The sequence below is a fragment of the Hemiscyllium ocellatum genome, chromosome 30 (genome assembly GCF_020745735.1).
Source record: "Hemiscyllium ocellatum isolate sHemOce1 chromosome 30, sHemOce1.pat.X.cur, whole genome shotgun sequence".
In the NCBI taxonomy this organism is placed as follows: Eukaryota; Metazoa; Chordata; class Chondrichthyes; order Orectolobiformes; family Hemiscylliidae; genus Hemiscyllium; species Hemiscyllium ocellatum.
This window is the reverse complement of record NC_083430.1, coordinates 12,597,943-12,622,288: the sequence shown is the minus strand read 5'-3', so window position 1 is coordinate 12,622,288 and position 24,346 is coordinate 12,597,943. Positions and strand designations below refer to the sequence as shown.

Here is a 24,346-nt window from a genome sequence, read left to right as displayed (position 1 = left end):
CGGTCAAGGCAGCACAACAATACCATTTCTCCCTCAGGAAGATTAGAAAATTCCAGAAAGACCCTCATCAACTTTTACAGATGCACCATAGAAAGCATGCTATGCAGGCGCATATCAGTCTGGTATGGCAACTGTTCTGCCCAGGACCATAGGAAACGACAAAGTTGAGTGCATAGCCCAGGCCATTTCAAAACCCAAACTTCCATGCATCAACTCCATTGACACTTCTCATTGCTACAGAAAGGCTGCCAACATCATTAAAGGCCCCTCCCAGCCCAGTAATACTCTTCCAACCTCTTCCGTCAAGAAGATACAGAAGCTTGAACACATGCACCAGCAGGTTCAGGAACACCTTCTTCCCCAGTGTTATGAGACTCCTGAATGGACTAGTCTAATTCCAAACCTAATGTTGACCTTGCTTTTGTGTATCACCTGTGCATTCATAACCTTGTTTGCCTCACTCTGTCTAAGCACCCTATCTTCTGTATGTCCTTGTTTGCTATGGTCTGCCTGTACTACTCACATAACAAAACATTTCACTGTACTTAGGTACATGTGACAACAATAAATCAACATGTATAAATGAAGTCCATTTAGATGTTGGATGGGAACAGTTAAGTCACAGCATTGAAGAGATGCCTAATGGGTCAACCTGACTCTGATGAAGGGCTTTTGCCCGAAACGTCGATTCTCCCGCTCCTCAGATACTACCTGACCTGCTGTGCTTTTCCTGCAGCACTCTCTCGACTCTAATCTCCACCATTTGCAGTCCTCACTTTCGCCTAATGGGTCAAATGTTAATCTCCTGTAAATGAAAATGCACTCTTGATATATACCTACCTGATTGTTAGGGAAGATGTTGTATTAATTGAAAAGGCTGCTAAAAGGCAGCTGTGTGGATTTTCCATTTGGTTTCAACGAATCAATTGGCAAGTGACATAAATTTTCCACAGTGTCCAAAGTCTCCAGAGCAATTGTGAAAGACAGAAGGAGTCACCCATTGAGGCGGCAAACAGTGCAAGGCACAGACAAAACGTATTATCATGCAAATTGATAATGTTATTTTATAACATTATCCCTATTTTGACACTCGTCATATGTCCAATCCAGTAAAACAGATATCCACGGAAAAACACCACCCCCTGCTATTTATAGAAACATATTTAAAAATAGCTATGGCGCAGTAGTAATCTGGGTCAGGATACTGCAGGTTCACAAAAACCAAACTACTGCAAATGGATTGACTGGCCTTCCCCCACACTGTAGGGGTTCTTTCATGTATGGAATATCCAATTTAGAATTATATTGAGTCAGGGACCTTCACCAAGGCATGGTGGTAATGATAGGATCAAGTAATTCCATCTTTTTATTTACATTATATACTTTACTATAGTATTTCAGAACAATGCTTCTCTTACAGTCCCTGGCACTGTGAGGCAGCAGTGCTAACCACTGAACCACTGTGCTGCCCTCTGGTTAACCCTGGTTAACAGCATGGGTTCAAGGGATGAACTGGTTCCATCTTGTTACTTAAACCCTCCCCAGGTTGGTCACAACGAGGTTAAATTTAAGAGGGCACCTTCACTTTTTCTGAGCCCAAATGGCTCAAAAGGAGCCAATTTAACGGGGCTTTCGTGAGTTAAAGAAAAAGTGAGTTTATTAGCTACCAAAGTGAACGGAAAGATAATACAAAAACATGACACATAAAAGTCAACAATATCAGAATGTCTGACTGAGACAGCGAGACAGAGACTGCATTTCTCTACACCTGAACTTGCAGGGATATATAGATGCCCTCAGCTGTATCACTTCATGACATAATCTATCACAGTGGAGCTTGAATTCTAAGCTAGCACACTCACAGTCAGCCCTGCAGCACTCAGGCTTTGCTGTTGGTTTCTAACGCTTTTTCTTGTATATTCATAAAAAACAAATTTTCAAACAGAAGTGTCTTTCTTTCAACTTATGTCTGCAGTTTCGGACACAACCTATAGAATCACAGGATTACAGAATGTGGAAGCAGGCCTTTCGGCCCATCGAGTTGACAGCAACACTCCAAAGAGCAACTCGCCCCCTTACTCTATCCCTGTAACCCTCTATTTCTCATGGCAAATCCACCGGGCTGCTACAGATCCCTGGACACTATGGGCAATTTACCATGGCCAATCCACCTAACCTGTGCATCTTTGCCCCTCACAGGAGTTGGTTTCTGTTAAGAGGTGTCAATCTGAACATCACTTGGTTGGATTTCACAGAAAACAGCTAATTGACAAGTTTGACAAGTCTTATGGAAGGTTTCTTCCCATGAGCCCAAACAAGAGTTTTCATGCTATTCTCCAAAACTCACACCATTAGCGATGCATCACACCTCTATTGCATCCTATCTTCCCTCTAGCCAAAGGGAGAGAGAGATGCAAGTAGGCGTTCTGCTGCTCGCTAATTATATTCTCCTCTAGCCATTCAAAACTTGATTAGAGAATTGAACATTTTCCCCTCAATGTTGAGCCTTTTATTCTTGCTGATCTCACATTACTTACCCAATTGAATCATTAATGTCTACATCATTCAAGATTTTGGAAGGTTCTATCCATTATCTCTGGAACCAAAGTAGATCCACAGTTCAGTTTTTAGACGGGCTTCTCTACATTTGAAAGAATAAAGTGATACAGCATGGAAACGGGCCCTTCAGTCCAACCAGTCGATGCCAACCTCGATCCCAAATTAAATTAGTCCCACTTGCCTGCACTTGGCCCGTATCCCTCCAAATATTTTTTAATCATGTACTTATTCAAATGTCCTGTAAGTGTTGTAACTGTACCATATCCACCACTTCCTCAGGAAGGTCTTTCCACACATGAACCACTGTGTAAAAAGTTGTCCCCCTGTCTTTTTTAAAAACCTTTCTCCCCTCATGTTACAAATATGCCACCTAGTCTTGAAATTCCCCATTCTGGGAAAAGGCACCTGCATTCACCTTATCCTCATAACTTCATAAACATCGATAAGGTCATCTTTCACACCTCCTACACTCCAACGTAAAAGGTCCTTGTGTATCTGGCCTTTCCTTAGAATTCAAATTCTCCATTCCCAGCAACATCCTGATAAAATCCTCTGAACCCTCTTCAGCTTAATAATATTCTTCCAATAACAGGGCACAGTATTTCAGAAGAGGCCTCACTATCATCCTGTACAACTTCATCATGATATCCCAGCTACTGTAATCCATGCTCAGTGCAATGAAGGCAAGTATGCTTACTGCCATCTTAACCATGCTGACACAAACTTCTTGGGACTTCGTGTAATGCACACAGTGATTTGTCCAGACAATTACTGAACTTACATTGTCAGCCAGCATCTTTAGCTCATGTGTCTTTCAGTTCAATAAAAGCTTGCACTTAAAAGTTTTACATCTCTGTGATTAATTCAGGGTTCTGGTCTGTTGTCATAACAATGTCTGAATTACTGGTACAGAAGAGTATCTGAGGACAGCCAATCAATTCAACACTAGAGAGGACTGAGGCAAGGCTAACTTCAGAAGGGCAGACTTGACTATGGTACAGGTGTCCACACTTTGGCCAACCACATCCCAACTGAGTTTGTTATTTCATTGCTGATTGTGGTACCTTAGGTCCATAAGTCATCACAGAAGTAGGATGTTGAGCCTATCGGGTTAGCTCTGCCATTCAACTGGCCTCAACTCCATTGGTACCTTTACTGATTTAAAAAACAACTATCTACATTGGACTTGAATGGACTTCACAGATTCAAACTCTACAGCCCTCTATGGTGAGGGATTCTCTGAATCATTAACCTCGGAAGAATTTCCTCCTCATCTATGTCTACCTTGCACCCTGTCAGGTCACAAAGTAATGTTTCGATAGGGTTGCCTCTCATTCTTCTAAACACGTAGTGAGTAAAGACCCAACTTCTCCTCATATAACCGCTCCTCCAGAGATAAACCCAGTGAACCATCCCTGAACTGACTCCAATGACAACACTGTTTCCCTTGGATAAAGGGCGAAAATTATTCACTGTATTCCAATAATCTATTGGCCTTCCCTATTCCACACTGAACTTGAACTTGTGAATATACATGAAGATTCCTAAATTCCTCTGTGCCATAGCTTTCTGCAGTTGTTCTCCACTTAAATAATATTCAGCACCTCTATTCTTGGTGCCAAAGCATACAATCTCACATTTTCCCCCATTATATTCCATCTTTTGCCAAGCTTTTGCCTACTCCCTTAACCTGATTATGTCCGGGGATCCAAACTGGCGGCGACCCAGCAAGTCTGAGTCTATAGTGCTCTTCCCAAGAGTTGGGTAAAGTGGGTCACCCACCCCCACCACACTCACCAAATCATTCATAATAGCAGTTAAATTTAAATAGTTGCTTAGTATTACATTTAAATAGTAGTAATATTTAGTAAAAATGACCAAAGGGAAGGGAGCCCGCAGCTCTCAACAAGCAGGACCCCCTCCCCCACCCTCTCCCTCTTCAGCTGCAGCAGAGGCATCCACAGCCGCCCCGGGGGACTTACCGACAGTAACAAGCCTTGTGGAGATGATCACCAAGCTGGACGCGAAGATCGATGCCTTTATCGAGGAGTCCCGAAATCGCTGGGAATCACTCTCGGCTGCGCTGCAGAAACACGGCCAAGACATCCAGGAACTCGAGCGCCGAGTCGGAGGGGCGGAGTTAAAGACCGCGACCTCCGAAACTGCAGCTCAATCGGCCGTGGATCAGGTCGGGGCTCTCGAGCAGCGAGTCCGGTCCTTAGAAAATCATATTGATGACCTCGATAATCGAGGTCGTCGAAAAAATATTTGTTTGCTGGGCCTTCCCGAACGGGAAGAGGAAGGCCAGCTTACAGCGTTCCTGGAGCAGTGGCTGCCACAGCTTTTAAATCTGCATGCTGGATCAGGCCAGGTAAGGGTGGAATGGGCCTACCGGGTCGCAATACGTGGGCCCGGCTCAAACCAGCGCCCACACCCGGTCCTGTTCCGGCTGCAGAGCTATAGGGAGAGGCAGATGCTCCTAGGAGCCTCAAGAAATCTTGGGAAAAATCCCCAAACCATGATCTATAAAGGATCCAAGATCATGCTATTTCAGGACTTTTCCCCAGCTCTGGTCCGAAAGAGGAAGGCATTCGATGAGGTGAAGAAGCGTTTAAGGGACTTAAATACTCAGTACTCCTTACGCTATCCAGCGACGCTACGCTTTAACCACGAAGGATCCATATATAACTTCGGTTCACCAGAGAAGGCTAAGGAATTCTTGGACTCTCTTAAATAAACTGTAAGAGATAGTGGATGTTGGTTTGCCTTTCCCCCCACTTTGGTCTATATCCCCCCCCTTTTTTTTGCTCTCCTTTTTTTTACCTCATTGTTTAATATTATCATGGGGGGCGGGGAGAGGGATTTGATTCCCCCCACCTCTTGGTTGTTTTCTTTTATTACTTTATGTATATATGTGGGTATGTATGTATGTATATATATGTTGGGGCGATTGGTTAATGTTGGTCGGGGGAGGTGGTTACCTTATTCGATTTTATCTCTGTCTTTAGGAGCGGGGTTGTTTTTCCCCTGTTATTTTGTATTATTATATCTAATTATTACTTGTTGAGATTGTAATTTTATAGTTATATATTTATATATGGTATTAACATTCCCAAATATATCCAGGTGTTGGTGTGGGCGGGGGTAGGGTGCTCACTGTTAACTCTAGCTTTGTATTATATTTGAATTCTCCTCATTTTATTGAGGAGCACCTGGGTCAAGGGTGGGGCATTGGTTGGGAGAGGATAAGATGGATTTTTGGAGAGGAAGTGACACTCCCTGGGAACAAGGGGGAAAATCTCCACTTAGGTACATTTTATATTTTTTTTATTTAGAAATAATTTTTTATTATATTGTTGTGAGTGTAATAGAGAGCCTTTATTTTTGTAAATTTTATATGCTCCATGCTCGGGATGTTCCAGATAGGGTTTCCCCTCCCAAGGGATCGCGGATCTGCCCAGATGATTATGGTTGATCAGTCGGTTAAGTGGTGCACCTGGAATGTCAAGGGGAGTAATTCGCCAGTCAAAAGGAAGAAAATATTATCTAATCTTAAGAAAGAAAGAGTTGATATAGCTCTCCTACAGGAGACACACCTGTCGGATAAAAAACACTTAAAATTACGGCAGGGCGGATTTGATCAGGCCTTTTTCTCTTCTTTTAGCTCAAAAAGCAGGGGAGTTGTTATTCTTGTTCGGAAGAATTTCCCTTTCAAAATTCTAAATCAGATAAAAGACAGATCTGGACAATATATTTTGATTAAAGCCCTCGTAAATGGAGAGGAATATGGGATTCTAAATTTGTACTGCCCCCCGGCACACCCCTTTAAATTTATAACAGAAGCTTTTTCAAAATTGATGGCCTTTGGTGCCCGTCATACAATTATAGGGGGAGACTTTAATTGTATTATGGATCCAGAAATAGATAGGATTCCCAAGAGTGCTGCTGGAGTATCTCTCAGATCTAGACAATTGGCGGATCTGAATAAAGAATTAGGATTGGTAAATGTATGGAGATGTCTTCATCCACAGGGTAGAGATTTTTCTTTCTACTCTAATCCACATAAATGTCATACAAGAATTGATATGTTTTTTGCCCCATCGATTTTTTTAAATTCCATATCATCCTGTAAAATAGGTACTATAGCGATTTCCGACCACGCCGCTGTATATATGGAAACTAAGGCGAGGAACAATGGGACATCCGCTCGGCATTGGCGTATGGGCCCCTTCCTGATAAAAGATAGTAAATTTGTAAAGTACTTCTCCCTAGAATTTAAAACTTTTTAGAAATTAATTCAAGTACGGCTAGCAACCCATCAATGATGTGGGAGACCATCAAAGCTTATGCACGAGGTTTGATCATCTCCTACTCAGCGACCCAGAAAAAACTGAAGGGAGAACAACAGCTTCTGCTCGAAGCACACTTAAAAACAGCTGAAACAGCATACGCGGATAGACCTTCTATTATAAAATTGCAAAGGATTACGGCTCTTAGGACAGCTCTAAACACTACGCTTACTCAAACAGCTAAGAGGGAAATATTATTTGCAAAACAAAGGTTATATGAATATGGCGACAAACCGGGTAGATACTTAGCATTTCTTGCAAAGAAAAAGAAGGCCCCTCAGACTATTACGTCTATCAAGGAAAGTACAGGTACCTTGACTCATGATCATAAAAAGATTAATGCAATCTTTAGAGAATTTTATTCTGAGTTATATAAATCGCAGGTTTGTGAAGATAGGACTAGGAGGATGCAGTCATTTTTTAAAAAATTTGACCTTTCCGGGCTTGACTCCGGAACAGGTATCGGCCCTAAATGCTCCTCTAACAGTCCAAGAAATACTTGATGCAATTAGGCAACTCCAGAGCGGAAAGGTACCGGGCCCAGATGGTTTTCAAGCTGAATTCTATAAAGAATTTACAGAAATATTGGCTGATCCACTTATGGACATGTACAACTATGCATATAGTCAGGGCTGTCTCCCGCCTTCGCTGAAAGAGGCAAATATCTCTCTTATCCTTAAAAAAGGAAAAGATCCAGAAGACTGTACATCATATAGACCAATATCCTTGCTAAATGTAGATTTTAAAATCCTCTCTAAAATGTTAGCACTGAGACTAGAAAGGGTACTGCCGCATATTATAAAGGAGGATCAGACGGGATTTATTAAGGGCCGTAGATTATCCAATAATATTAGAAGGGTTTTGAATATGATCCAAGCCTGTCATCAGGGAAAGATACCAGGAGTAGTAATTTCATTAGATGCAGAAAAGGCATTCGACAGGGTTGAATGGTCATATTTGTTTTACACACTGGAAAGGTTTGGCGTTGGACAGGTGTTTACCAAATGGGTCTCAACATTGTATAGTGATCCCAAAGCAGTTGTGGTTACCAATGGATTAAGTTCGGATAGCTTCAGTATGGGTAGGGGCTGCCGTCAAGGATGTCCTCTCTCGCCATTGTTATTTACGCTAATAATTGAACCACTAGCAGAAGCTATATGGACTGATCCTAATATAACGGCCCCGAGGATTGGTACAGGTAAACACAAAATTACCCTTTATGCAGATGATGTTCTTTTATTCCTCAATAATCCTCTGATGTCCGTACCTCGTCTAATTCAAGTTATTAATACATTTAGTGCATTCTCAGGCTATAAAATTAATTTTTTCAAAATCGAAGGCTATGCCAATGGGTGGCCTGGTTATGACACCCCACTTAGTGGACGGATCCCTTTTTCCCTTTCGTTGGTCCCTGGAGGGCTTCTTATATTTAGGTATTTTTATTACTCCAGTATTTGGTCAGTTGTATAAGGCTAATTTTGTGCAATTACTGGAAAGGATAAGGCAGGACCTCCAGCAATGGGGAGACCTTCCAATTTCCTGGTTGGGTAGAATAGCACTAATTAAAATGAATGTCCTGCCCCGTCTCCTATACCCTATGAGAATGCTCCCGGTGATGCTGCCGAGGATGGCCCTACGTAAATTATATGGCTGGCTGGGTTCCTTTATCTGGAATCATAGACGGCCCCTTATTAAGCTGAAGAAGCTACAGCTTCCACAGGCAAGGGGAGGACTGGACTTCCCAGACTTTAGGAAATATCAGTTAAGTTCCCTATTAAGTTACATAGCTGATTTGGTCTTGTCTGTTCCACAATCAATCTGGCTGGACATCGAGGCCTCTCAAGTAAAATACCCACTTATTAACCTCCTATTTTCAGACAAGAGGAAAATCATTACAGATCACTGTAAAAACCCCATAATACTAAACACAATTAAGGCCTGGAATATAATGCGGCAAAATGAGGGTAATTTACATAAAACATCCCCCTATGCACCGATTGTAGGGGCATGGGGATTCCAACCGGGGTTTACGATGCCACTTTTAAACTCTGGAGATCCAGGGGTATCTCATGTTTAGGGGACCTATTTAAAGATGGGGTCCTGATGTCCTTTGAACAGCTGCGTCAGAAATTCAGATTACCGAATGGAGACCTCTTTCAATACTTCCAAATTCGAGATTATATACAGAAGAAGACTACGTTAATAGATAGTCTTTATAAATCAGATAGAGAATGTAATGTCCTACGACCAGTGGGGGTATCCTCCGTTAGTACTATTTATCATTTACTACATGATGAAGTGTCGGGAGATACGGACAATCTGCTTAAAACATGGGATCAGGATTTGGGACTAGAAATCTCTATAGAAACGTGGAATGATATTTGGGAAAATGCTAGAAGAATTACTATCTGTAACAGAACCCAGGCTATCCAGCTGAAGATACTTCATACGGCCCATATAGCACCGGCTCGATTGGCAAAATTTAAGGCAGGAGCATCTCCAATGTGTTCCAAATGCAAAATAGAGGTGGGCACTCTTGTACATTGCCTATGGATAAGATCCGTAGATATTGGACTAAAGTAGCAAGTACCCTGACAGAAATTTTAGGAACGGAAATTAGAGTGGACCCTATATCTCTCCTTTTGGGCTTTTCAAACTTTCCCTCCCTGGATATGCACGGGAAGAGACTATTTTCTATTCTCTCTTTCTGTGCAAGGAAAAATATTTTGGTGAACTGGGTGGCTGAGGGCCCCCCCGGACTTTCAAATTGGCACAGATCAATTATGGAATGTATTCCCCTTGACTTCCTTACAAATATGGTGCACCGAAAGACTGAATTATTTTATAAAATATGGCAGCCCTTCTTGAATTACATAAATGCAGATATTTCGGCCATCCTAACAAGGGCTTTTATTTAATGGAGATTACAAACCTGGCTGCTCCGGGGGCCCTTGGGAGAGGAATCCCGCACAAATATGGGTTTTATTACATTTGATGTTAATACATTCCGAGCATGTAAGAGACTTAAGTATACACTCTGGTTAGTTGTAGGTTAGATTAGTAGAAAGTTGAGTTTTGTTTTTTGTTCTATTTCGGTATTTTTTTTTCCTTTGTTAAATTTTGACTATTGTATATTTGATTTAATTGAATATCAATGTTTGTATTTGAGAGTTTTGTTTATTTTGGTAAGCTTGTAAAAATGTTAAATTTCTAATAAAAATATCTAAAAAACAAAACCTGATTATGTCCCTCTGTCAACTCTGTGCCATTGCCACTTGCCTAATGCAATAACACAGAAGCCCAACTAGAAAGAAACATCATTTATTGCTTTCTTATTTTATAAATACAAGAACCCTTAGATACAAATAAATGTTGTTTTCTCCCCCCCCCCATCATCGTTTCCCATCTACTAATCACCACCAGTAAATCACTTGTATTTCCAAATGAATAGTGTATGTGCAAAACTATTAAGGGCAATGCACTGGGTCTGCTTTATTTAATTTCGATCTGGGTGTTCCCTTTTCTTTAAAATCAACCTGATCAGGAAAGTTCTTACACACCTCTGGACTAGGTGGGACTTGAACCTAGGGATCTGAGCTCAGCAGCAGGAACACTACACCTGTGCCACAAGGGTCTAATGGGTGTGTTTCAATTTTTAAAAATATATTTAATCTTTTTTTAAATCAACCTATTTAAAGATGTTATTACAGCCCTCTGGAGCAGGTGGGGCTTGAACCCAGGCCTCTTTGTCCAGGGTGTGGGTCTGTTTCATAAAGGGCTCATGTGATGAGGTTCAATGGGGCAAACCATTACCTTTTACCAAGGAAACTCATTCTCAGAGTTCCGCAAGCAGATTAATTAGTGATTTCCCCACAGGCCTTGTAGAGGTTATCGCATCTAGGTTGCTGCTTTTCTTACATCACAACAGTGAATACCCTTAAAACATTTAATTAGCATTACAGCAGTTTCGAGGTTAAGAGAGCACTTTAGTAAATGCAAATTTGTTCCTCATTATTTCAGGAGACAAGAGTGAGAGGGTGAGGTGCATCACGGAAAGCCTCGAGTCTTCGGAGGTGTTTGCTTTTCACAAAAACCAAACCATGCTTGCAGGTTTCCAGTTGATACAACGTGGTATCTACTTCAAAGGAAGTTTAGACATCCCACTGTGTTGAAATCACAACAGCACGCACTCCCATCGGCAGAAACCTGTCGGCTGTGGGAGTGTGGATTTGTACACTATGCATTCATCAGGATCAGGGACGTGGAATTTTAAAGCCATTCTATTGGGATCTGTACACACTAAAGCAAAGCTGAATCTTAGATACCCATTGAGTTTCAGTCACAGCCTGCAGGTTCCTTGATAACACCTTCTAAATACTTTGTAAATTAAATACTGTAAACTATTAAATAGGCAGCCATAAATTTAAAAAAAACAGCAATTATTTATTAAAATACTTTGTGAATTCTCACTAACATCTTAGCAATTCCTTGGCAGAATAAACTCAAACTACGTAGATTCCTAACCCAGGCTCAGGACATCTTGAACTCCTTACTTTGAAACACTTATGGAAGGACATTTAGTTGTCTAGATATGTATTGCAGAGAATGGAATGAATAAGCCACATCTCACTATTTGCTGATGTGGTTGAGCAAAGACAGTTGACCAAGACGTTGGAAAAGGCTCTGCACTCTCCTCCCAATATTGTCTGATCAATGTGAGTTACCAAAGACAAGTTAAAGAGTCAGTCTTGACACATCAGAAAAACGCTCGTATTAACCAAGTTCAGTTAATTTTCTTTAAATCTTGCAACACATCTTCAGTTGATAAATGACTACTTGAATGAGTAATGCCTATAGCAGTAACTTAAGCTGATCACAAGGGATTTGATTAACACAATAATTTATTGAACTAACAGCAATTGTTAGGGCCTTCATTGAGATTTTGTTCCCCCGGCAGACACGATGCTTAGATAACCATTAAATCACATTCCCTCAGTGTCCTACCCAGCATTTATCCAACTTCACAAAACAAATAATCTAAACATTATTTTTCCCAGAGAGCTTGCTGAGTGCCCATTGTTCTTAAGTTTCCCTAAAGTGTACTTCAAAATCACTTCACTGACTTTGACACATTTTGGGACTTCACCAGAAAATAAAAAGGTGCTACACAAATGCAATTCCCATCTTTTGTTTCAGCTTGACACTGACAGGAGCAGAAGCTGGCTTCCTCTAACCTTTCCTTTGTGAAGTTGCTATAAGTTATTAAAGGACTCTTTAAAAAAAGGTACTATTTTCCCCATAATTGCCCGTACATATGAAACAATGAGATGCATACTTTTGAAAGAATATGCACAAAATCAGAATGCATACCAAGAAGTATCCACATAAATCACATTTCTGTTTGTGTTTTAAGTGAGCATCCTCTTCCAATTAATGTGTACTTTGTCCTTGAGTATATAACAGCACATATAATAGGAGATAGCCATTAAGCTTCACAAATCTGACCGCTGCATAATCTGATCATGTCTGATCTTTCCTTCAACTGCAATTACTTACCATTGATCCACGTCACTTGATACCGTTACCTGCAAAACTCTATTGATCACTATCTTGAAAGGTTCAATTGACTGAGCCTTCAAAGCATTTTGGTGGAGAATGCTCTTTGCTGGTCTCTAAATCCCATTTGTGTGGAGAGCTTGTCTCCTGATTTAACTCAGAAACAGCCTCGGCTCCAACTTTCAGGTTGCTATTTCTTCTCCCGGATTGGCCACAAGGAGGTAACATATTCCCTGTACCTAAAAGTCCCTGAGTGATTGAAAAGATCTCCACTTTTCTCAACCCCAGGAAAGATTCTGAGTGCCCACAATTGGTGCTTGCCTTTCTAAGTTAATCGAAGGAGCAGAATAAAGAGTTTTCCCACTCTCGGGGGATAGAGTATGAACCCATACAGTTGCACTTTATATTTGAGTCAAATTATAAAGAGGAAGAATTCTAAAAAAAAATCAAAGTTGGAATTTCCTTTGTTTTAATGAGGTCCACATCTGTTAAAATGGCTGAACAACTTTGCACATATTAAACATTGTATGATAATTTTAGAGCTATTTCGGTGTTCTGAAAGTCTTCCTAATGGTTGGAGGTGGATGCAATAATTGGTGACCTAAAAATGGGAGAAAAATCTAAAATTCAAATCAATCTTTAGAAGCTATCAATGTATTTACAAGCACACACAAAAAATATGCATCAAGCACTTTAAAGCATTAGTCTCCAAGTAACCCAATAGGAAATTATATTTCAACAAAATTTTATCATGCTCATTACTTCATTTCCTTATATCCAGGCAATTTAAGTGCCTGCCATTCATCATTAATACATTTTGAAGTCCATCTGCAGCTTAGGAGTCAGGAAGGAAATGAGTTGCAGCAATGCTATTATAGACTCCAATTAGCTACACAACTATGTGCAGTGAAAAAGGATAGGTTTTGCCCTCCAGAACAGGTTAGATTAAAATTGCACCAAGTCAATTCTATATAGTTCACAAATGGCCACTCTTCAAGCAATGTTAATGAGGTAACTGATAGATCAGTCTCCTGTTAATCATCATCAAAATAAAAACAAGATAAATAAGAGTGCCAATAAGCAATGCCCACTCACCATCATCTGCTCAATGATGGTTAGTTCAGAGTCAAGAGTAGAGTGGTGCTGGAAAAGCACAGCAGGTCAGGCAGCATCCGAGGAGCAGGAAAAAAAAAATCGACATTTCAGGCAAAAGCTTTTCCTGATGAAGGGCTTTTGCCCAAAACGTCAATTGCCCTGCTTCTGGGATGCTGCCTGACCTGCTGCGCTTTTCCAGCACCACTCTAATCTTGACTCTGATCTCCAGCATCTGCAGTCCTCTCTTTTGCCGAGATGGTTAGTTCAGGTTCTGTTAGCATCTGTCTCCCGATTCTGCCTTGGCCTAGAAGCAACCCCGACATCAATCAAGATCAGACACAAATGTGGATCCGTCCTGACACACAGGAAAGATGGTCCAGACCAAGCGAGTTCAATCATTGCAGCCGGAGGTCATTGCTACAGGAAGTATCCTTGGCTCAAAATGCTCCATTCAGCATCTGTCACAAGGTCCCCTGAAGCTTGTTTACCTAAATCTTGACAGCAATTAGTCCCATTGGCAAACTCCAGAATAAAAGAGCAAGCAGTGCCAGCCTACAGCAGTTTCTGAACATAACTACGCTCAGGTATGAAGGTCATTTACCAGCCCAGCTACCAGGTAATCATCATCACCCGCAAGGAAAAGGTACTTTCATGCCCCAGTACTCCACCAGCAACATTCACCCACCTGTAGGTGGGGAATCGATCATGTCGAGATAGGACCAGGGCAACAGAGGCTGAATATTCAAAAATGATTCACCTTCAAACTGTATTGACTTAACTCACCATTTAATCTGAACGGCTACAGCTGCCCAACTACTGAAGTTTGACCTGTTCCAGAAGAAAGCAGTATTTTCTTGATCAGCATTCCTACCAGTGACCCCATTACCCATCAGCACCTGGCCGGAGCAAGGATGCTGTCACTTGGACAACAGCCCTGGCAAACTTCACATTTAAAACTGAAAAGAATACTCGCTTGACTCTTCTGGTGAAAGTAGAACCCTGGCCCCATCAAACACTCCTGGGACAGGGACAGCACAGAGTAAAAGGTCCCTCTAGTCTTTTAAAGATGAAAGTAAAGATAGCCTGGCAGTCTGACCATAAGAGAGAGAATAAGATGTTGCAATCTCACACAAGCATCACCTCCACTCAGGTAAATCTACTCAGTCTATGATTATCACAGAGACTATCTGACAAACAGCAATGTGGTCAAACCTTCTTTTGAGGGATAACAGTGCTTCATGAAGACCCACAATCCTCTCTCCTGCCATCAAGACAGAGAGAGAGAGACGATAAATGCAGCTTTGCCTAGATTTAAAAAAGAACACTGCTGAAATGGTACTGCTCAATGCTACAAATAATACGGATGCCATTGGTGTCATTCAGCTTTACAAACCCAAAGCCCACATCAGCCATAAAGAAAGGTTCTGTGACAAAGTGCTTACCTTCACACCTGCCATCTTTCTCTTCGTAGCCAGCACTGCAAGTACATTTCCCAATCGGTACCAACCAGTCACCTTCTGCACTGCAGTGCATCCGAGGGGGATTTCCCATTTCGGCTTCCGAGTCATTAACACACGATCCTCGCACTTCCACCAGTGTCGAAAAGGCAGCTTCTGCCACTGTGTCTGGGAAGACAGCCAGACTTTGCATCGTGGAAAGGCAGGTTTTGTAATAAACTCTTACAGAGACCAGGGCCACGCAAGCTCCCACGTCCTGGAAGCCGAGGTGAAATCCTTTCCTGCCGAGGTGCTCAATTTCTCGAACTTCGGTGTTGAGTTTCATTTTGCGTTCTCCAAGATCTCCCTGTGTGAAGCTTTCATCTGCTGCAATGGTGTCTATTTTCACATACTGGTTTTCCTCGATGTTTCCACCAAGGTCACTGTCTGACTCAATGTAGTGAAGGTTAAACGTCTCTTTGCACGTTCCAGCCACTCCTGGGATGCTGTTGCAGTCTCTTAATGTGAATTTCAGCTCAATGAAGATCCTCTGGCCATTCCGCCGTGTAATCCAACCGGTCTGAAGCCAGTTGTTTTGATTGGGAGCCATGACGTTACAGACCTGGTAAGTGCGGATTGGTTTATAGTTTTCATCCACTCCACTGATCTCTTCCCACTGAAGAGAGAGAGACAAAACAACATTTAAGAATCTCAAAACAAGACATGCTTCCTTCTCAGTCAGTCTTCATATTCGACTATTGCCATTGTTTTTATTCCTCTAAACCCAAATGGCCAGGATTGAAGAGATGATTTAATCAAGGGTCAAATAAGCTTTGAATAAAGATGAAGGGAGGCCATTGCTTCTCGTGTGGGGTCCAGAGAACGGGTAGAACACTGAAATTAGAACTAGTCTAACAGCGATGTCAGCAAGCAATTCTGGCACCTTCCCCAGAAAAGCTGTTGGTGAGAGTCCAATTAAAAATGGAAATTAATAGTGTTTTGTTAGGTGTTAGGTGTTAAGTAAATAGACAGGCAGATTCAAAGTACAGGTCAGAGACAATCTAACTGAATGGAGAAGCAGGTTTGAGGAGATGAAAGGCACATTCCTATATTCTATTGTATGTTTCTGTGGTTTGAAATGGTCGGTGGGACAATTTTTGATAAGCCTTGTTGTGCATTCCCAGGGTTTTGTAAGAAACATTGCGGCAGGGGCTGTGTATCCAACCTCCCTTTATCTTCTTTTATCCCTAAATATTGTTCAGTTTTATTAAAACTTTAATGGCAATCATTTTCTGTTCCCCTTTAGCACACAAATAGAGCCTCAGTGTTAAAACTTTCTTGGCAGATATCACTCTTCAAAAGGTTATTTAATTTTTCCACAGCAGGGTATTGCTTCTATTCAAAAAACTAAATTTTGATATTTTGCCAGGGGCTGCAATACTGGATTTACCCATTGTTGAGTATTGAACGTGCCAAAGGAACGTTCAAATTCTGCCCAAATCTATCGGATGACATTCTATTTTATTTAAGCTTTAGAACAAAGGTTTTGATGAACTCCCATAATCCTTCTCCCATCCCCAACTCATTGTCAATTCCACCCTTGACACACTCAGCACATAAATGTAGTAATACAAGAACATGCATTTACAATAAACAACATATGAAGTTCTGAAAAATCTGTATTGCACAGTAGCAGTTTGCAATTGTCTTGTATCTACGGAGACTCAGCCCACTTGTAGCTTAGTTAAAGGTTTTCTTGATCAGATTCTGGATTAGTGGTGCTGGAAGAGCACAGCAGTTTAGGCAGCATCCAAAGTGCAGCGAAATCGACGTTTCGGGCGAAAGCCCTTCCTGAAAGGCTTTTGCCCGAAACGTCGCTTTCACTGCACTATGGATGCTGCCTGAACTGCTGTGCTCTTCCAGCACCACTAATCCAGAATCTGGTTTCCAGCATCTGCGGTCATTGTTTTTACCCCTTTTCTTGACCAGAGTCAAGTTGCAACTCTATTATCCTAAAAAGAGTCAGTTATAGCAATACCATAATTGATTAATTGTTCATCTCACCTTAATGGATTTCTCGTTTTGGAAGCAACTCAAGTGATGTGTTGGTTTATATGGATAGTAATCTATATTCTGTTCTGCTGAATACATATTAGTTTACTCTGATCTGACAGTAGTTGGTTAAGGTTACTATAATTAACCAAAATAGACTCTGGTGGATTGAGAGTTTAGATATTATTTGATTGGTAGAAGTTTTTCTTTTCAGTTATGATCAGAAACAGTTGTCCGACACTTCTGTTTCGTTTGGTGAGGATGTGTTTAAGACTTAAATACATTTACCCAACTTCAGTTTACAGATGAGAAGTGTTCAACGAAAAAGATTGGTTTGTGTCTATAACAAATTACCAACCATAGTGTTTGCAGGTTTGGCTTTTTAATATATTGACTGGCTGACAGTCCATGTTTTTCATCAAATTCTAAATGGTGAGGAGACTGTACGTGAGACCATAAGGTCTAGCAGCACCATAGCTCCTGAGCACCAGGAAGAATTTCCAAAGATTCCACACTCCGACCGAACAGCTTTCCTTTCCATTTCAAAATGTCAACAAACATAAACTGCGCCACTAACCAGGGAGTCTCCGGTGATAGATAACACTGAGCCATTTAATGGATCAAGAGAAAATTGGGAAGCATACCTGAAATAATGCTTTGATCGTTCTAAATTCTAATTTTAAGTGCATTAAGGTGGACATGAGGAGTGCCAAGGCAGCTATAATCCGACTGAATGACATAGCAGACTCAAGGGGCCGAATGGCCTACTCCTGTCCCTATTTCGCATGGTCTTAATGTTTCAGGAATTATTTTGGGAAACACACAGAAATTTACACATCCTCAGAAGACAGTGAAGACAGAATTTGGAGATTTAGTTTTCTTTAAAGCAAGGTGCTAGTGATTAAATTATGTGACAACAATGAATGAACGGTGTTTTACTGAGGTACTTTCTTGTATCAATGCATACTCATTTGGAAAGCTAAGAGCAGACAGTGAGTTTGACGGTATGCACAAATGTGAAGGTAGCTATTTTGCTGGAAAGGAGAGGGTGGGTTCTAGCTGTAGGGTGGAGTGACTCTCCCTCAGTTACACTGGACGCATTATCCTGGACAAAGGTGGCAGCAGCCAGACGGAGAGTCACAGGGTCATAGAGATGGACAGCACGGAAACAGACCCTTTAGTCCAACTCATCCCAACCTAATCTAATCCCACTTGCCAACACCCAGCCCATATCCCTCTAAACCCTTCCAATTCCTATACCCATCCAGATGCCTTTTAAATGTTGTAATTTTACCAGCCTCCACCACTTCTTCTGGCAGCTCTTTCCATACAGGCACCACCCTCTGCATGAAAAAGTTACCCCTTAGGTCGCTTGTATATTTTTCCTGTCTCACCCCAAAACTATGCTCTCTAGTTCTGGACTCTCCCACCCTAGGAAAAAAGACCTTGTCTATTTACCTATCCATGTCCTTCACAATTTTATAAACCTCTAAGGTCATCCCTCAGACTCCAACGCTTGAAGGAAAACAGCCCCAGCCTATTCAGCCTCTGCCTATAGCTCAAATCCTCCAATCCTGGCAACATCCTTGTAAGTCTTTTCTGAACCCTTTCAAGTTTCACACTATCACTCCAATAGAAAGGAGATCAGAATTGCACACAATATTTCAACAGTAGCCTAAACAATGTCCAGTGCAACTGCAACATGACCTCCCAACTCCTGTACTCAATACTCTGACCAATAAAGGAAAGCATACCAAACGCCGCCTTCATTATCCTAGCTACCTGTGACTCTACTTTAAAGGAGCTATGAACCTGCACTCGAAGGTCTCTTTGTTCAGCAACACTCCCTAGAAACTTACCATCAAGTGTATAAGTCCTGCTAAGATTTGCTTTCCCAAAATGCAGCACCTCACATTTATCTAAATAAAACTTCATCTGCCACTCCTCAGCACATTGGCCCATTGTAATTGGAGGTAATCCTCTTCGCTGTCCACTATACCTTCAATTTTGGTGTCACCTGCAAACCTACTAATTAACGCTCACTTACAAATCATTTATATAAATGACAAAAAGTAATGGACCCGGCACCGATCCTTGTGGCACTCACTGGTCACAGACCTCCAGTCTGAGAAACAACTCTCCACTACCACCTTGAACGGGTTCTGTATCCGAATGGCTCGTTCTCCCTGTATTCCATGAGATCTAACCTTGCTCACCAGTCTTCCATGGGGAACCTTGTTGAACGCCTTCCTGAAGTCCATATAGATCACATCCACCACTTCGCCCTCATCAATCATCTTTGTTACTTCAAAAAACTTAAATCAACTTTATGAGACATGATTCCCTGTGCACAAAGCCATGATGACTATCCCTAATCAGTCCTCACCTTTCCAAATAAGTGTAACTCCTGTCCCTCAGCATTCCCTCCAACAACTTGCCCAACACTGACATCAGGCCTCTGTTCTGATATCCTTGCACCAAGGAAACCCAAGGAAGCTGATGGTGGAATGTGATGCATAGCTTGCCATGGCATTCCAGGGTTTGTTGAACGTAAGGGATCTGAAAGAGCAGGGGAATAGGCTCCAAAGTTGAAGCTGGTTCAGTAATGTCCTTGAGGGAAGGAAACTGCCATCCTTACCTGGTCTAGCCTACATGTGACTCCAGACCCACAGCATTGTGGTTGACTCTTAACTGCCCTGTGAGCAATTAGGGATGGGCAATAAATGCTGAGCTAGTCAGCAACACCTTCATCCCGCGAATGAATTTTGAAAAAAATCTCATATTAAGTTGAGGAAAGATGCTTAGACCTTAGCCTGAAACTATTCTGAAGAAAGAGTGACTTTTTAAAAAGAAAAGCTTTTTATTTAAAACATGAAATTTAAAACCCACTCAAATTCATCACCCAGTCTGTATTCAAAATCACAGAAACACTCAATTTAATTGTTCCACTGAGAAAAATAACTGAAAGGGATTTATTATTCGAACAAAAAGATTGTAACAAGTATGTAATTAGTATTATCTATCATGTTTAAATTTGCTTCCTTATCCCCATTCAAACATTCTTGAAAAATATAATCTGAGCAATGTTTTTCTTGAAAAGATTTGAAAGCAAGGCCGAGGTACGATCACAGGTCAAGGAGAGTGATTGTAAAAGTTGAAAGCTACTGATGCATTTTGGAAGCAAGTATGGTCTGCAAAGTTTCAGCTAAAATAGTCACATTGAAGAAAATAAATCAAAACCTCCCCCTCCTCAGGGAACGGCAGAGGTTAAAAAAAAGCAGAATAAAGACAATGTAACTGATAAATATAATCATCTCTCGATGAAACAAGCATTCAATTCTATTATTCCAGTTAAATACCTATTGAGAATATTAGATTCTGCAACCAAACTGTTCACACGGTTGACAGTCCTCCCACCCAAAACCTTTAGCCATGAGGCCAATGTGTGAGGTCATACACACACAATATGGACTGCAGTGCTTCAAAAAGGGCAGCTTACGACCACCTTCTCAAGGGTAAACAGGCATCAAGCAACAAATGCTACTCCAGGCAGTGAATACCACATCCCATGAAAGAAATTTTAAAAGATCAGTTTATAACTCTTTAGAATACTGCCTGTCGGTGAGGGACCCAGTGCTGAATGAGTGCTAACGCATACAGTGCTGAACAGAAGCAGGCAAACATCCGGTGGTTCCTTGACTGAACCAAGAAGCAACTTTGGGGGTGGGACAGGGGCATGGACATTGGGGCAGCATCTGTCGGCAGGTAAAGCGAGACAATGCGGTGGACTGCGAAAGGAAAAAAACCTACATTCACCTGACCAGGTCAGAACTCAGATGCAGAAAACAGCTCGGTGTTGCAAGGAAACTTAAAAATTCCATTAAACGCTCACTGAAACAATCACCTCAATGTTATTCTCGCTCTTCACTTCACCAGCCTTCGTCCACAGTAACTCGGTCTGTGAGGTTGGTCAGACTGGGTCGGTGAAGTAAATGTATGGGGGGAGGGTGTTGAGGGTGAGCAGGGAAGTTGGGGGGGTGCGCGGAGGAGTGTGTTTGATCCAGGAGTGGAGTGGGGACGAGTGTTGAGGAGGGTTGGGTTGGAGGGGGAGATTGTAGGGATTGGGTTGTGCGAGGGATGGGGCAGGTGTCAGATCAGGTCATAAGGAGGAATTAGAGGGCATGGGGGTTCAGTGGTTCAATTTAATAGTTAGCCAGCGGTTACAGTAAGTTTTTAACCCTCCAGTCTTTCTTGAGATACTAATAGGCTGAAGGGAGTCCGAACCCTCAGCAATCTCTGAATTTAACCCAGAGTTGGAGCCTTTTGATGGGTGTGTGGTAAGGGAAGGAGTCAACTTCATCAGGATTCCCACAAGATTTCCAATTCCAATGCCTTTGTACCTACTTTTTCCCAATCAAAATTACTTGGCCAGTATCCTTTGTAGAGCACATTGTAAAAATGCATCAAGCAACCACTGTTCCATCCTGGCAAAAGGTAGTTTACTGTCCAGCAGAGAATCATTTAATCAAACAGGATATCAGAGTAAACAAAAGTCTCACCTTAGGACATCTTTAATGATCTCAAAATCAATAAGAGTGTAAACTCTAAGTAAATGAACACTGGTGATGGGTAATAACTGTCTCATGTTCCTGTTGAATTTTTATCAGGAAGGAATTGCTTATGAGGAGGTAACTGTCACTCAGCCAGACTGTTTCAAGCAGCTTATCATGTACAGTATAACTAAAAAAAACTACTCATACATTTCTTATTCTATGGGATAAGAGAATCACTGGCGGGGACAGTATTCATTGCCCAGCCCTAATTGCCCTGGAGAGTAGTGGTAGAAATAGGCAGATTCAGAGTGCAGGTGGGGTATCATCTAATTGAATGGATTGAGCAGGTTTGAGCAGTTGAAAGACACATTCCTATATTCTATCATACGTGTCTTGAAACGGTACCTGGAATAATACTTGATAAGCATTACAGTGTACACTCAAATACTGGAAGTTTGTGGAAGAAACTATGCAGCATGGACTATATATCCAATCTCCCTTATCCTCCTTTATCCCTAACTATTGTTCAGTTTTATTAACAACGTTATGGCAATTATTTTCTGTTCTAATCTTTGCACACAAATAGAGCTTCAAAGTGATAATCTTCTCGTCAGATATCATTCTTTAAAAAAGATAATTAATTTTAACAGGTGGATTAAAAAGAAATCTATGTTTGATGAAGTCCCATTGTCAAATTGTGAGATAGGGTAAATAGGCAAAGTCTTTTTCCTGGGGTTGGGGAGTCCAGAACTAGAGGGCATCGGTTTAGGGTGAAAGGGGAAAGATATAAAAGAGACCTAAAAGGCAACTTTTTCACACAGAGGGTAGTACGTGTATGGAATGAGCTGCCAGAGGATGTGGTGGAGGCTGGTACAATTGCAACATTTAAGAGGCATTTGGATGGTATATGAATAGGAGGAGTTTGGGGGGTATGAGCCAGGTGCTGGCAGGTGGGACTAGATTGGGTTGGGATATCTGGTCGACATGGACGGGTTGGACCGAAGGGTCTGTTTCCGTGCTGTACATCTCTATGACACTATTGGGAACCAGGAGACGTAACACTGACACAAATCACTGCTCGAGGGTTCCACGATAACGACAGTACTGCAATACTTTAACCGAGTGACACAGGACAGGAATGAGGGAACCACTGGGCTCTTGATCTCCAACTTCTCTCATAGTCCTTCCAAATCCACTTGGGTTTTCCAAGATTGATGGTAGTCGCAAATGAAATTTGGGCTCAAAATGAGTTGGTAAAATGCAATGTGAATATCACCTGAAGGGACAACATCAAGGAGGTGATTCAGACTTACTCCATCTGATGGGTGAGCTGTCCATCCTAGTTCAGCTTGAGACTCTTTGGAATCCAGCAAAACAACTGAAATTTAAAAACACAAAAATGGGGAGAAAAGGCATTAATGAAAAGGCATGTAAAAATTCAGTTTCTTGTGTGGCAATTCAAAGCATCAAACCCATTCTCTGTTCACAGGGATTCTGTCCATATGGGTAGCAAGGACAAGTGAGGGGCAAACGATTAATCTTTTGACCCCAAGCAAAAGCAATTTTATTCTTCTCTGAGGAGAGATGTTCTCTAGTAATGCACAGCGGTATATTTAGTCAGAGTTATACAGCATGGAAACAGACCAGTCGGTCCAACTCATCCATGCTGACCAGATATCCTAAATTAATCCAGTCCCATTTGCCAGCACTTGCTTCACGTTGCTCTAAACCATTCCTATTCATGTGGTGTCATTGTACCAGCCTCCACACTTCCTCTGGCAGTTCATTCCATACACTCACTACCCTCTGCATGAACATGTTGTCCCTGAGATCCCTTTTAACCCTTTCCCTTATCACCTTAAACCTCTAGTCTTGGATTCCCCTCTCCTAGGGAAAATACCTCGACTCCTCACCCTATCCATGCTCCTCATTATTTTATAAACTTCTATAAGGTCACCCCTCAGCCTCTGACGCTCAAGGGAAAATAGCCCCAGCCTATTCAGCATCTCCTTTTACCAACTTCCTACGATGGCAAACACCCTTCTAAATCTTTTCTGAACCCTTCCAATTTTCAAAACATCCTTCCTAAAGCAGGGAAACCAGAATTGAATGCAGCATTCCATTAAATATGAAACAAAATGAAATAAATCTCATGCCTAACTCACAGCTTGTAATTGCTCAGTTTATGTCACTTATTATCCTTCCAAATGTTTTTGACTTTCCAGCAATACTGTTGTCCTAAGTCAAGGGTTACAATTTCCAATTGAAGACAGTGAAAATTTTTGGTTTATTCAGAAAGTGAACATGCTGACTAATCCAAACAAAGGACAGATGAAGATGTGGAATGGTACTGTTGTGACAAGAGCCTATTCAAGTGCTGCCAACTGAGCAGTAACTAGACTCCATACTTCGCAATGAGATGCTGGGGAACAATTTCTTGAAAAGGTTTTTTGTTCGAAATAGCAGCTATTCATCCCAGCAAGGTCTGACTGCTGCCGAGATAGCACAGGGTTTTATGAGTGTGGAGTGCCACAGGCGGAAGCACTGTGCTGGTGGGCCAACAGGCAAGCGCGCTACCCTGAGCAACATCACTTTGGATGAAAGACTGTTTGAAGTACAGGCCTCACAGCAAGTGCAGACAGAGTTTCAGCAACAAGACATGGCTGTTTCTCAGAACTGATCTCCCGGACTTTGTTTGCGAGCTCGGCTGGATTACAGTTTTGCCAGTCAGCACATGTGAAAAGGA

General features: G+C 41.6%; 1 protein-coding gene across 2 annotated transcripts in view; it reads right to left on the bottom strand.

The window, feature by feature from the left end:
- The window catches only part of LOC132830037 (ephrin type-A receptor 7-like), a 604,896-nt gene that overhangs the window by 474,769 nt on the left and 105,781 nt on the right, over positions 1 to 24,346 (bottom strand). For both annotated transcript variants that reach the window (XM_060847499.1, XM_060847500.1), the window contains exons 2-3: positions 22,914 to 22,978; positions 15,002 to 15,671 (exon numbers count right to left, since the gene is read on the bottom strand). In XM_060847499.1, the coding sequence (XP_060703482.1) occupies positions 15,002 to 15,671; positions 22,914 to 22,978 (735 nt within the window). The remainder of the gene's footprint in view (positions 1 to 15,001; positions 15,672 to 22,913; positions 22,979 to 24,346) is intronic.